At 32.4% G+C, this 14,106-nt stretch overlaps 1 protein-coding gene across 50 annotated transcripts in view; it reads right to left on the reverse strand.

The window, feature by feature from the left end:
* bt (projectin protein bent) overlaps positions 1–14,106 on the reverse strand; it is a 437,567-nt gene that overhangs the window by 91,241 nt on the left and 332,220 nt on the right. For all 50 annotated transcript variants that reach the window (XM_081762406.1, XM_081762402.1, XM_081762405.1 and 47 more), the window contains 10 exons: positions 12,013–12,177; positions 11,216–11,351; positions 8,699–8,865; positions 5,884–6,165; positions 5,468–5,651; positions 4,409–4,560; positions 3,441–3,540; positions 2,447–2,610; positions 1,471–1,752; positions 224–523 (listed from right to left, as the gene is read on the reverse strand). In XM_081762406.1, the coding sequence (XP_081618532.1) occupies positions 224–523; positions 1,471–1,752; positions 2,447–2,610; positions 3,441–3,540; positions 4,409–4,560; positions 5,468–5,651; positions 5,884–6,165; positions 8,699–8,865; positions 11,216–11,351; positions 12,013–12,177 (1,932 nt within the window). The remainder of the gene's footprint in view (positions 1–223; positions 524–1,470; positions 1,753–2,446; positions 2,611–3,440; positions 3,541–4,408; positions 4,561–5,467; positions 5,652–5,883; positions 6,166–8,698; positions 8,866–11,215; positions 11,352–12,012; positions 12,178–14,106) is intronic.

Here is a 14,106-nt window from a genome sequence, read left to right on the forward strand (position 1 = left end):
TTTAAATATAAAATTAATTGTAGTAATATCTGAAACCAGTGAATAAATTTCCTATTGCCTTTTCAATATTATCTCGTGACAACCTAAGTACAATGTACACCAGAAAGAATTAATAATATATAAAGGATATTTTCATTTTTTCTTCAAAAGTATTCAAGTTTAGAGTGAACTATATCATAAACTAACGTAACTAAGAACAAAGATGAAAGATAACAATGCATACCGAACTCATTCTTTGCAATGATGCTTCTGTCGGCTTCCAGAGGATCAGATTCTCCAATGCTGTTCACGGCCTTCACTCTAAACAAATATTCTTTTCGATGAACTAATCTAGTAACTTCATGGCTCAAAGATGATGACATTCCAGCATCTGACCATGTTCCACGTGACACGTCCATTTTCTCTATCACATAATGCAAAATTGGACTTCCGCCATCATCCAATGGTATCTTCCAAGTTATTCGTGCACTCTCTTTGGTAACATCAGACACAACCAATGGTCCTTGTGGTGGTGAAGGTCGATCTGGAACAAAAACAAAATATATGCTTTCAGTCTCACAACTTTACAGGAAACAGATAACTTTACACGCATTTAGTGACAATAGTCAGTTCAATTTACTAAATCAGATTTTAATTACCTTTCTCTAAAACTTTTTTTTTTCTGAAATTAGAAATTATATATTAAATTTTCTTTCTACTTTTTGTATCCTACATTTTTGCATTATGAGGCCATTGTCAAAATATTCGAGAGTTAAGATAAGGCAAAAAGGGAAGAGTTTTAACATCAACCATTTATTTCTATAAATTATACAGCCTTCCTTCAATGCAACATTTGAGTTGAGTTGAGTTCGAGTTTAACGCCCCTTTCAGTAGCGAGGCTATATGAGATATGAGATGGAACCTACTGATTAACGTGGAATCCGAACCACATAAGCTCCCGCCGGAAATCGAACTCGGGACTCCCACGTCATAGGCGCGTACGCTAACCGCTTAGCCATGAAGGAGGTCAATGCAATATTTGAATTTAAACCTTAGAGTATATATATAAATCTGTATTTGAAGGATTTAGTATAATATATATAAACATTTAGGTAGTACAAACAACGATTGTAAGCAATACGTAGATATCTTTTCTGAGTATTTCGGACTTCTAAGTACAGGACTGTGATTTGATTTTGAGTTTTTCTTTTGAATGCCGCTAATTATCTACCTTCAAAAACTTTGAAGTCTCATTTCTAAGTAAGGATGACTTAAAGGAAAATGAATTGTTTCTTTTATCTATCTTCTTTTTGTTTAAGAAAGGAGGAGGGGGAGAGTGCAGTTTGCTTACTAAAACTTCCAATCTAAAATTGAGAGTGAAATATTTTTCTTAAAGAAAGTGCTGTATATTTTGTTGTTATTATTATTGAACGTGAAGCTACGAACATTACATTTTATACAAACCAACAAATATAAAATATTTTTACTTACCAAGAACTGTTACATTAGCAGAAGCAGAACAACTTCCAAGCTTGTTTTCTAGAGTCAAAGTGTATTTTCCTGTATCACTACGCACAGAGAACGGGATTTCAAATAATGTTTGTTTCTCAAATGTTTGAATGTCAACCCGTGGTCCAGCTTCGATTGGTTTGCCATTTACAGTCCATTTGGCAACAGGACGTGGTGAAGCCTCTATTGGAATAGTATAACTGATTTTCTGTCCAGCACGCACGACCAAGTCTTGCAGAAGTGTCTTGTCGAATATTGGGGCCACTGTAAAAAGAATTAAAAATATTATTTTTATACGATTTGCAACCAAACCCCAATTTTACTCTAAAAAATTGAAACTGAAAGAAGCTAAATGTTACGTGGAATCATATCTATTCTAGCAGAGAAACTACCAACTATAAGACATATTATTTGAAAATGTTATTAATAGTGCATTTTACATATAAAAATAGTATAGAACTGTTCTCTTATAATTAGGATATTAAATTATGTTACAGCTCTAATTTATTTGATAGTAACATGTTAATGGTGCCAAATTAGCAGTTTCACGTAGTTAGAGGCAGCTTTTTAAATAATGAAAAAACTATGTATAGTAATTTTTATCCCCTAAACCAAAGGCTCGTCAAATTTGCCCACATTCGGAGAGTAGTTACCAAGACGTAAAGTACCACATGCAAGGCGAATCGAGCCGAGCTGAGTCTGTCCCTGGTAAAATTGATTCAGATCTGGCCAGTAGTTACGACAAATAAAGCACCACATACACACACATATACCGGGAGCAAAACTATAAGCTCCCGTATGCTTACGTCGGGAGCCAATAAACTATTTTCAGCTCTCTTTGCTTATAGCATCTTAAGTTTTATAATTTGTAATTAACTTTTTTTGTTGAACGGCAATAAGAAAATTCATTTTCTTATTAATTAAATTTCAAATAGTTAAAAAAGAACAATCAACTTACTAAATCTTGGTTTGGCAATAACAGGCCTTGAAGGTTCACTTGGGTCACCTGGACCACCTTTGTTAACAGCAATTACGCGGAATTCATATTCTTCGCCTTCAATTAGATTAGGAGCAGTGCCTTTAGTCTTATTACCAGGAACTTCTGCTGCTTTCTCCCATGGACTAAAAAAGAAGAAAAAAAAGTGGAGGATTAGGTAATGAATTAGTAGATACTAGAATTTTTAATAAACGTCTCGTAGCAAAACTACACATAGTGTCTTGAAGGTATTCAGCTTAAATTGAGACAACTAGAAGAAATACATTTTTCTTATTTTATACTTTCCTGATGTATTGCTGCGCCCTTTCCCAACTTTTGCTTACGTCTCCCAATCTTCCTGTTTTTAAGTATGGCGACGAAATTCAATTCAATTCAAATTAAATTATCCTTCTTCTTATTTTTTTTTTTAATTTTTAACAACCTTTATATTAACAAAATATTCTTCCGGTGTATTCCTCGCCTTCATTCAAATTTCTATGTTACATATATATATGATATAGAAGTTTGTGTTAATACTTATAAACCACAACATCAAGTTCTATGAAAAATACCTATAGAGTGAATACAGTTTAAAAAAAAAAACTAACAAGGCACTTACATTCAAAAGTTAAAAGACAAAAGTTTTATATTTAATCTTTCACATCCACACCTGCAAACATTTAGCCCTGCGAGATAGTTACTAAGGTTTTCATTTCATTTATCTTTGCTTCTAAAATCTTAGGATGTCTAGGTCTCCTATGATAATCCTTAGTTTAGTTAAGCTTGTTATAGAGTATCTTAATGTTATATTTCTAACTCATGCTATGATATTGAAATTTAGTAAAAATTTCATATATATTTTTAAAATTTTCTTTTGGGAAAGAAGTGAAATAGTTTATGTATTACGTACAGATTAAAACAAATTGTCAAATATTCTATTGACAAGGTAAGAAGTCAGCATATAAAGGTACCATACCCAAATCTTGTTCTTTTTTCAATTATGTATGAAGTGATGGGAGATCCACCGTCCTTCTTGGGTGGTGTCCATTCAAGATCCACATGGTCTTTGTCCCAGTCTTGCAAAGGAAACAATAATTAGAACGTTAATAAGAAAGACAGGAAGAACAAACACTTCTTAATTCTAAAATTAAATATCAAATGAGAAAAAATTATTTACTATTGCATTCAAAATTAATAATGCTATAAGCAATCTATCTAGATAATGTAAAATCGCAAAAGTGAGCTCAGGATAAAAACTTAACACACTATAGCTAAAGCAACAATGTTTTTGTTAGAGTATCTAGCAGATATTATGTTTGTCGTCTGTAAAAACTCCACTTCTTGGCTAAAATAGTGTATCATGTTTGGCAAAACATGTATTTATTCATACATGAATTTCACTACGAATTCCATGTAGTAAATTGAAGTCTTCTATATAGACTAATTTGGCACAGTTATGAAAACGAATATCTTCCTCCTTCCTATTTGAATATGGAAACAACATTCTTGATACCCTTTCCCATATCACTTCTTTTCACTTATTTGGCCAGTGGTCCCAACAAGGTTGCATGGAAACATAATTTATCACCATAACAATAATTTTAATTAAAAACTTATAAAAAGATGAAGTACGATAAAAAAAAGTGTTATTTCGATATACAGAAGTATTTACATAAAAATAAATATAGTACCTAGCAGAACAAAATTTGAAGCACGAATCAGTAAGAAAGTTATTTTTAAACTAAGTATGAGAAAGGAATGTCTGCGTAGGAAATGTAAAATGATGAAATTAGATTCACTCACGGAAAAGCATGAAGCTTCAGAGGAAGTTAAAATGTTAAGTTAGTAACTGGGTATTTCGATTTGTCATGTATAAATGAAGGCAAAGTTATCTATTGTTCCTATCAGAGATATATTAAAAGTGATGCAGTTAGATGTACATACCGACTGGCTCTGGTGTTCCTGGTTTATCAGGTTTACCATAAGGATCTTTAGCTGTTATTGGAGTAGTTCCAGTGAGAGGAAGTGACTCTCCCTGCTTATTAACTGCACGCACTCTGAAGTTGTAGTCGTGTCCTTCAATAAGGTAATCCACTCTAAAGTGTAGAAAAATCGTTGTTATAAATAGCATATATATAAAAAGTTATTTATTAGACATATGGACAATCTATATTCTTTCAAATCACTTCAAATAGTTTATAATGCTATGAGTGTATCTAATGCTTTTGATTTTCTTTTTCATTATTTTATGTCTACAATATAATTAATTCCTTGAATTTCCAGAAGGAAAATACCAAATTATCTTAAAACATTAATGTTCTAAACTATTGCTAAGTATGTATACTTAGTAAGAAACAAACTTCATCCTTTAAGGCAAGTGCTGGTAGATAATTATACAGAGTCAGATTTGTAATACACAAACTGTAGGAAGTTTTATCTGTGATTTGAAAATACACTTTAATAACTATATATATATAAGTTAAAAACGTGTGCATATGCTATATACTATAAATGGGTGTCCGCAGGATTTTTTGCAGGATGGGTCAAAGTTTGTAGTGCTTTCTTTTTAAATTTTCTTATTTATTTTTTTATTGTCTTTTGACAAATAAGGCTCAAATGGGAATAGAGGAAGAGAAAGGATGTGGAAAGGAGTTGCTCGGGGTTTGATCCTGGTATTCACGATATAGTAGCTTCAACAAAGAAGAAAAAACAACCTTTTTTATTTTCATGATCATTTAATATCATAAAATAGATTGTTTTTCAACAGAAGTTGGAAACATAAAGGAAGAAAAAATATTGGACAATTAAATTTAGAAAATATCACTCCAGCCCGAAACAGTTTGTTCAAATTTTTAATTCTCTTGAATTACAGGGAGGAGCCATGGCTCTATACTCCCCTTCTTCCACACACATTGTAGACATCTGTTATGACATACTCAGTGTAGAATTTACTGTCAACTAAATTGTTTAATTCAATATAAAATTATTTTAAAAATAAGTTACCTGATGGAAGTGTTACTACAATCGCCCACTGGCACCCAACGCATATTTTCAGTATCCAATTTCTCAACGGAATAGTGCGTAATTTCAGAACCACCATCATCCTTTGGAGGTCTCCAATAAAGCATACAAGATGATTTTGTTACGTTGTCTGGTTTAAGTGGGCCTTCTGGTGGTTGTGGTACATCTGTAGAAATTTTGTCATTATTTTAAAAGTCACGTATTACATAGACTTATAATACAAATTTTACTAATATGGTATATCTTGACTAAAATTACTGCAAAGTGAATAAAAAATAATAACACCTCTAAGTTCTAAACAATAATGTGTGATACACACAACAAAAAATACACAATTTAGGAAGAGCATTATTCTATTAATTTACTAATTAAGAATTTCTTTGTATGTTGTTACTTACCGAGAACAATGACATTAACAGTAGCTGTGTCAACACCATTGATGTTCTTTGCTGTTAAAGTGTAAGTCCCACTGTCACTCCTCTTGGCGTCAAGAACACGCAATTTGGTGTTGTAACTTTCATTCACTATACGGATTCTATCAGTGTTCAGTATCATATTGCCCTTAACAGTCCATTCCTTTGATGGTGGAGGCTCTCCACTTACAGGAACGTCGAAGTCGAAGTTCTGGCTTGCCTTAATCTTCACATCAATCAATGCATTACGATCAATGCGAGGCGGCACTGAAAACAAAAATTGCTTAATAAATAATTGTGATAAATGAGCTATATAATCATTGAAACCATTAGTTTTACATAAAGAAGTTGATAATTATAGGTTTACAATAGTGCTACTACTGACCCACATTTAAATCAATAGTATCAACATAAATAATTTCATGCGTGGCAATTCTAATGTAAAGTAAAATGTCAAACATGATATAATCAACTTTAAATATTGCAACATTAAATTTTACTGCCTTAGAGATAAGCTCATTTAATGTGTTTGCAACTGCATTGAGGAACAATATAAATATATTATTGTACATTCTTTTAATCAAATTACAAACGGTTGAAGAACTGTTGTTGAGATAAAACTAAGATTCATCAACATGGATCTACTGATCTTTAATAAATGAATTTTGGAAACGAAGAATGCAATTTGGGAACAGAAAACATAGGGATACTTGATTTTGCTGGAGCAGTACCGATTTTGAGACTCTCATCCTGTGTCTCGTGTATAAGTTTCGCGGAAATTATATGAGTACAGCTTCTTCTCTTTTGGAAGTAATCTTATAATTAATCTTCTTAATTGTGAAAGTTTTACTGAGATAAATTGATAACTACAAACAAAACTGACTTAGTGTATAGTTGCAATATACAGTATAAGCTACACATTGGTTTGAAACAATCAGCTTTAAATAAGGAAGATGTGATTTAATTTTTAAGATAAGATGTATTAATACTGACTCATACTTGAAGCGAAATTACTAATATTACTCAAATAATTTCATACTTGTCACTTATAGGAAAATAAAAGTTGTATATTTTTGCTACAATTTTACTACGTTGCTGGAAGGTTAGTAGAATTTGCATGGTTTTGATTGGTTGATTGCAGTTTAAGTTCCTTCTCAGCACCAAGGCAACATGAGACAGGACTTACTGTTTAAAGTGAGATCTAGACCTTTATTCCAGAAAGTACAAACAGGGCGGCATATTGAACACAATTAAAATGTTATTTAATTTATTTTAATTATCTTATGAATGCATGATGTTGGACAAAACAGCAAAGTCATACCGACAATGACACCCGAAACTATGATGATATTAAGACATCATTTCAAGGAGTATAAATGTGATAATCTCTTTGACTTTTACTTGAACAATCGTAAGATCATAGTGCAGATTGATACGTTTGCAAAATACAGTTTTCAATTCTTCGACTCGGATGATCTTCACTATGATCTTGCCGCACGTCCCTGGCACAATTGGAAATGAGGCTTAATATGCATAATTATATTATAGTTTAATTTTTCATGTGTTTTGGTTTTCGTTTATTGAATCAGAAATTTCTAGAACAATTAATCTACGTTCAATTTTATACGGTAATTTTAATGTAATTGTACAGTACTCAGTGATTGGTTTAGAGACAATAATACATTAATATTTGACATTAGGATTATAAGAAACGTAAAGCAGTTTATATCATTACATATAATTTAACATGAAACAAAATGTTGGTAGTATTTGAGAGAAACATTATATACAATTGATTGCAAACGTTGTAGAAAATATCAGTTGCTTTTGTATTTATATTTTATTTCTAATAATTGTTCGTCCTTTGTTTTAGTTTATTTAGAATTTAATGCCACTCTTAGCGCCGAGGCTATTTCAGACGTAGAAAAACCAAGAACCAAGAAAAACAGAGATAGAACCAAGATATTTCGCGCCGAAGACGTGAGCCACGAGAGAATTCAATAGTTGAGCAGGATTGTGAGTACTGATTCACAGGATGTTTTGGAAGAGAACTGATGAACTTCGTAACCGTGTTTCTCGTGTCGAAAGAAGAAGAAAGCTTATCTTCCACTTCACCAAGAGACTCTTAATTACGTAGCTATTGGTTAGTGGAAGTTGAGTATGCCAATTTCATTATCTAGGAAACTAACTTGATGAAAACCGAGAAAATTTGCAGACATATTCTTCACACTTTGATAAAAAGAAAGAAAAAGTATTCAGAAAGCAAGAAAGTAATCGAATTTTATTTATACATGTTTTTCATTGGCTCAAAATCAATGAAAATTCAGAGAATATAAAAATTACTGGACCGGAGATTAATCCCAGGTCTGCAGCTTGCCGCACTAACTAGGAAACCCGGTTCGATTCTCACTCTAGTCACATTTATTTTAATTTCATTGATTTCGTATTTAGAGAAAACATATGTGAACGGAAATAGAATGATTCATCTATTTCTCACATAATATAGAAGATAGTTAAACAGAAAAGTCTAAGATAAACAGGACATTCGTCACATGGAAAATTCGCGCGGGTTGAATAGAATTTTGATTAGAAATTTCTTTGCAAAGGGTTAAGAAGGTGGATAATATAAAGCAGGATTTGGGTGAAGTGGATAACACTAACACTGGCTAGATTAGGTTTCTACATGAAAGAATCTAATGACAAATTTGTTTTCTGTAACAGTGTTTTCCGGGTTTCTTAAGGTATTACTTAGAGATATATATTTATAAGATGCAAAAGTCACCAAAACCATAATACTTACAATTCTTAGGTCTGGCAATATGTGGTTTTGTAGCGTCGCTTGGTTCACCAGGTCCAGCTTTGTTCACAGCTCTAACCCTGAACTCATATTGATTGCCTTCAATTAGATCGGGAACCCTTCCTGTTGTGACATCTCCATCCACTTGAGCACACTTTTCCCAATTGGGACTGAAAAGAAAGTTAAGAGCCCACAGTTACCATATCTACTAAGTAAAAGAATAAAACGTTTCCTGTTAGTGATACTCTTGTTGATTGAACCCATAACCCATTATTCCCTTGGACATTTATTTTTCTCGTGGTGAGATAAAAGAAAGTAGGTAAAACTATCAATATTCTACGTACTGAACTTGTAGTCAAGCCCTCCCAACTGTGTGTTGAGTACGCCAGTACTGAATAGGTGTTTCTATATCTTAGGCTGATAAAAGAATCAAAACTCAATATTTACTATACAGGGTAGGCAAAAAGTCGTTATCGAATTATTTCTTCACATATTGGAGAAAGCGACTTTAAGTCTACCGTGTACGTAAACGTTAGAAAGTGTTCCGATACAAAAGAAAATACCGGCAGAGGGACATCGTTTGACCTACTTTGTTCTTTACAACGCCAACTTCATGATTCAGGTATTAATTTTTGCTGACTTACAGTACTTTTGCGTTAGGGAACACTTATTCCCCAGGATATTATTATGAAGTATTTAAAGAAATTTTGAACATAAAATATTTTCGATAACAACTCAGACAAAAAGGATTGAAATGAATTAACATATAATAATAATAATAATAATAATAATAATAATAATAATAATAATAATAATAATATAAAATTTTACATGTTGTGAAAACTGAGTAAGTAAAATTGCCAACACTATAGCCGCACTGTAATACTGTTTCTCGTAAGATCAGCGAAGTCAATCAGTATCAGGTTTGGTTCAAAGAAAGAGGGACCAAATACCAAATGATGTTGGTACTACGGTGTCCACCCAGCGTCGTAAGGAAATTGGGGAGCTCCTTGAAAGAAGTAGCGAACTCCGGTCTAGAAATCCAGTAATAGTAGCAGAGGAACCCATTTGCTGTGCACACATACCGTGTGTGCCACAAGCTAGCTGGTAGGCCCTAACTTGCTAAGGGCTGTTGCTCCAGGAGTTCAGTTTTAGTCTTTTATTTGAAGTAAAATTATAAATTATTAAATTTCTGTGCATTGTGTCACATGAAATACTTGTCTGTGTGCGCAAGGCAGACTTAAATATTAAATATTACATTATACATTAAAGCACACTAATTTTGCTAGCTATCGGTATAAATTTGCAAACAGTACGATCTGATTATGTGTAATTGAAGCAAGTGTGTATGAGTTTCTATCATTCGCCTGAATGGGCAATTTTGTTTGTCTGCTCTACGATAACTCTTGTAAAATTTAACCGATTTTAAACTTGATATGACCCCTATTCCATTTTCCGAAATAAGTCTAGTTTGTGTTAAAATCTGACAAGAATAATGGGGTGAAAGGTGGCAAAATTCACCCTATGTTCCAAGCTAGCACATATACGTAAGGAAATGATAAAGCAATTTTTCTGTATAACCTACGTAAAAATTAATCGATTTTGATTCAATACCTAGGCACTATAATTTCTTTGATCCTTCCTAATAATCTCGAACTATTGCAGTTGAGTTTATTCGAGGATAAGCTGGTAAAAGGGGTACGTTTCCTTGAACTTTGAAGTTTTCTTATTTAAATATGATAAGAAAATAGCATTCCTTGATAATTTTCGAGAAAAATATTCAATTCTGAGGCAATGTCACTGTATTGTCTTTGAGGCTTCCCAATCACAGTGAATGCTTGGGATTAAAGTTTATCAAGAATGAAAGGGCGAATTTACTCCTCTTGAATTTTTAAAGTATGTTCCATGATAACTTTCCTTAAAAAAGATGTATTCGGGAACGAAGGACTGAATTTAGCTCTTTTTCTCTTATATATATACACTAAAAAGAACATATACACTTAATTTTATCATAATTGATTTTTTTATTACAAAAGTTGCCATCGAACACATGTTTATATATATAATAAACATGTGTTCGATTGCAACTTTTGTAATAAAAAAATCAATTATGATAAAATTTAGTGCATATGTTCTTTTTTGAAGCTTTTAGAATCCACAGTTTGAGACTGAAGTAAGTCAAAAATTAGACTAATTAAAAATAAATATATTCTGACTTTTAATTCTTAAAAATAATCCCATTGTTACGAAATTTAGTGTGTGTTTTGTTTGAGATTAGAGAGAATTCACCAAATACTGTGTATAATACTATTATTCAACTTGCCTTTTTTTCATTTACAAATTAAATACTAAATATTTTTTCGTTTATTAACAATTCTGATTAATTAATATAAATATCACTAACTTCTATGGCAAATGACAAAGACCATTGAGCATTTCACTTTCTGATAATCATTTGACTTTTACCTCTGTCTTGATATCATGTATTTTATTAATTGATCTTATACTGTATATACTTACCTGAATTTGTCTCTCTTTTCAATAATGTATCCAGTGATTGGAGAGCCACCATCATTTTCAGGTCGTGCCCATTGAAGTTCAACGAAATCTTTATCGTAGTCTTTGATTTCTGGCACACCTGGTTTTCCTGGTTCATCTGCAAAGAATCAACAATCATTAGTGGGATGCTGACAAAATCTAATATTCTTAAAATGCAAAAATCTGATAAACAACTTTAAGGTTAATTGGAGATAACTTCTAGGAAATAATCGGTAACTGTTCCACCTTTTCTTCTACATCATTTTCCTTAATATAATTGAAAGCAGAGTTTCAACAATATGTAAATTATAAGGTACTTAAATGGTTAGTTTGAACATTCCATATACACAATATAGAAATGAAGGGAAAACATACAAAACGCCTAATAGTCTTGAAGTAATACCGAATAGCCGGAACGGAGGAAATAATACAAACAGATCAGGAGGAAGGACAAAACACTATGGAAGCGCACTCATAGAGAATGTTGGTTAGAATATCAGAAGAATACAAGATAATGGAATATAGGTGTAACAGCTGAGGAAAAGAATTATATTTAAAGGAAATCTGATTATTATCAATGGAAATTATATTTGAGTGGGAAAATTATAAACAAGTTGATCTTACTATTTTCCCTTATGTGATGAGGGTCTATAAACAAAAGTGATTACAGTTTTGTATGTGTGTGTGTGTGTCTTCAAGAGAAGAATATACAGACCATGCGATACTAAATATTGAGACCAGATATGCATAGAAAAAGTTAATGATCTGTAATAACATACCAAATGGATTTTTAGCTTCGATGGTTTGAGCTGCAGTAAGTGGATCAGACTTTCCTTGCTTATTGACAGCGCGAACACGGAATTTGTACTTGTGACCTGGTATTAAACCATCTACATCTAGATTTGTAACTGGTCCTGCTGTTTCTCCTGCTGGCACCCACCGACCTAGAAATTATAAAATAAACATAATCAGAATGAAGTCAATGATTCACTAAAACGAATTAATAAAAATTTATTTTTTCATGTTTTTTCATAATTTATATACCTAATAGTTAATAACATAGTATTGGTCTTAGTACGAGTTGGACTGCAACAGCGAAAGAGAAAACTGACGTGGAATTCTTTGATCTGTCACAACTGTAGCTGTTAAGTGTTTACTGCTGTGTAGTGTTCAATGGAACATGTTAAGAATTAAATGTGAGAGTTAAATCGAGCACAGTTTGTGTTTCGAGAAAGGAATGACATAACATTAGATAACATCAGTGAGTATGAATTCAGAAATTTGGAGAACATTATAATTTTAAAGATTTACTCGTGTTAGGCCGAGCAAAAATGCAAGTGGAACAAAAATGGACGTAGTTTATAAAACAAAATTGATAGATGTTTGCTTGCAATCTGTCGAGAAAAGAAAAAACACCTCATACTACAACCTGAATGGTATAACAAATTAAGCCGAAATAATCTTAAAACCTACAAAGGAAAAAAAGAAAGAAAAGAAAAGTAAAAGAAAATCCACAGCATTTTCTGACCAGAAAGCAAAGCGAATTCTAGAGCACGCAATCTGTATGACCGTATTTTGACGAACAACGGGAAATGCATTTTGACGGATGATTAAACGTAAAACAAAAAAGATTAAAATGCATTTCCTGGTGCCCCCCCCCCCCAATATTATACAGTACAACATGTGTAGAAGGCGAGAAAAAGTATTCGGATAACGACGCACAAGTGGAAAAAAATATCCACAAGTTCTTGTGTGGCATGCTATCTGTTCTTGTGTATTGCGCTCAGATATTACACGTACTGCACAAAAAGAACAATTAATGCCAAAATGTACAAAAATAAATGTCTGCAGAAACAACTGCATCTTCTGTACAAAAGGGACAATATTCACCCTTTTTTCCGGTAGATTTAGCATCTTCTCACTGTGCAGCATCCACAGTACAATGTTCAATTGCAATAACATTGATTTTAGTTGAAAAATACATCAACCAACTGAACTGCCCAGAGCTCCATCCAATTTAACAGTATTGGATAACTGTGAAAAGATGCTTTGCAAAGGGTGATAAAGCGTACGAGACATATATATATATATATATATATATATATATATATATATATATATATATATATATATTGGTCTACTGCGTCTAGAAAGTGCACCCCAGATAATGTGCGAAATTCGGTGGGCAGTGTACAAAGAAAACTTTGCTTATGCGTCTGAAATAAATCATGCTTTTAAAAGAGTTGTATGCGAGTATTAGTATAATAACACACGCTTTTCTGTTACCTTTCTTGTTTCATTTGCACTCCACTCTGTGATAATTGCTTTTCGATACACTCCTTATACATACCTATATATATATCTTTCTCTAAATAAACTCATTCACTCCCTGATTGACTCATCATCAGATCTTTAAAATTGTTGGACCTAGAATTTAATGTTGTGTAGAAATGTTCTCCTTGAACCTTTGGATGTGGATAAGAATTGAGGAATTTGATGTAGTAAGGGCGTATGCGATTTTATGCCTTTTTGCAACAAAAGCATAAGTAGTGGTTTTTACCGTACTTGTTTAGCCTCCTTTCAAAATTTCAACTGAATATCGGAATACAATGCTGCATATTACATTGTCTTATGTAAGAAAAAAAAACTACTACTTAAATTTTCAACATCGTTTTTCTTCAAATGCATATTTCAGACTTACGCCCTTATTGCATCAAACTCCTCAATTTTCTTTCTTTTTTTTTTCTTTTTAAAAGCAACACCAAAGGGGAAAAGGGGCTCTTAAAATATTTTTTTGCCGCTCCGAAACTGAAACTGATGCTAGTACAAACTTGAAATTCTGTTTCTTCGTGAACTCCTATGCTTTTATAGCA

This window comes from Thermobia domestica, chromosome 6 (assembly GCF_964235325.1).
Source record: "Thermobia domestica chromosome 6, izTheDome1.hap1.1, whole genome shotgun sequence".
In the NCBI taxonomy this organism is placed as follows: domain Eukaryota; kingdom Metazoa; phylum Arthropoda; class Insecta; order Zygentoma; family Lepismatidae; genus Thermobia; species Thermobia domestica.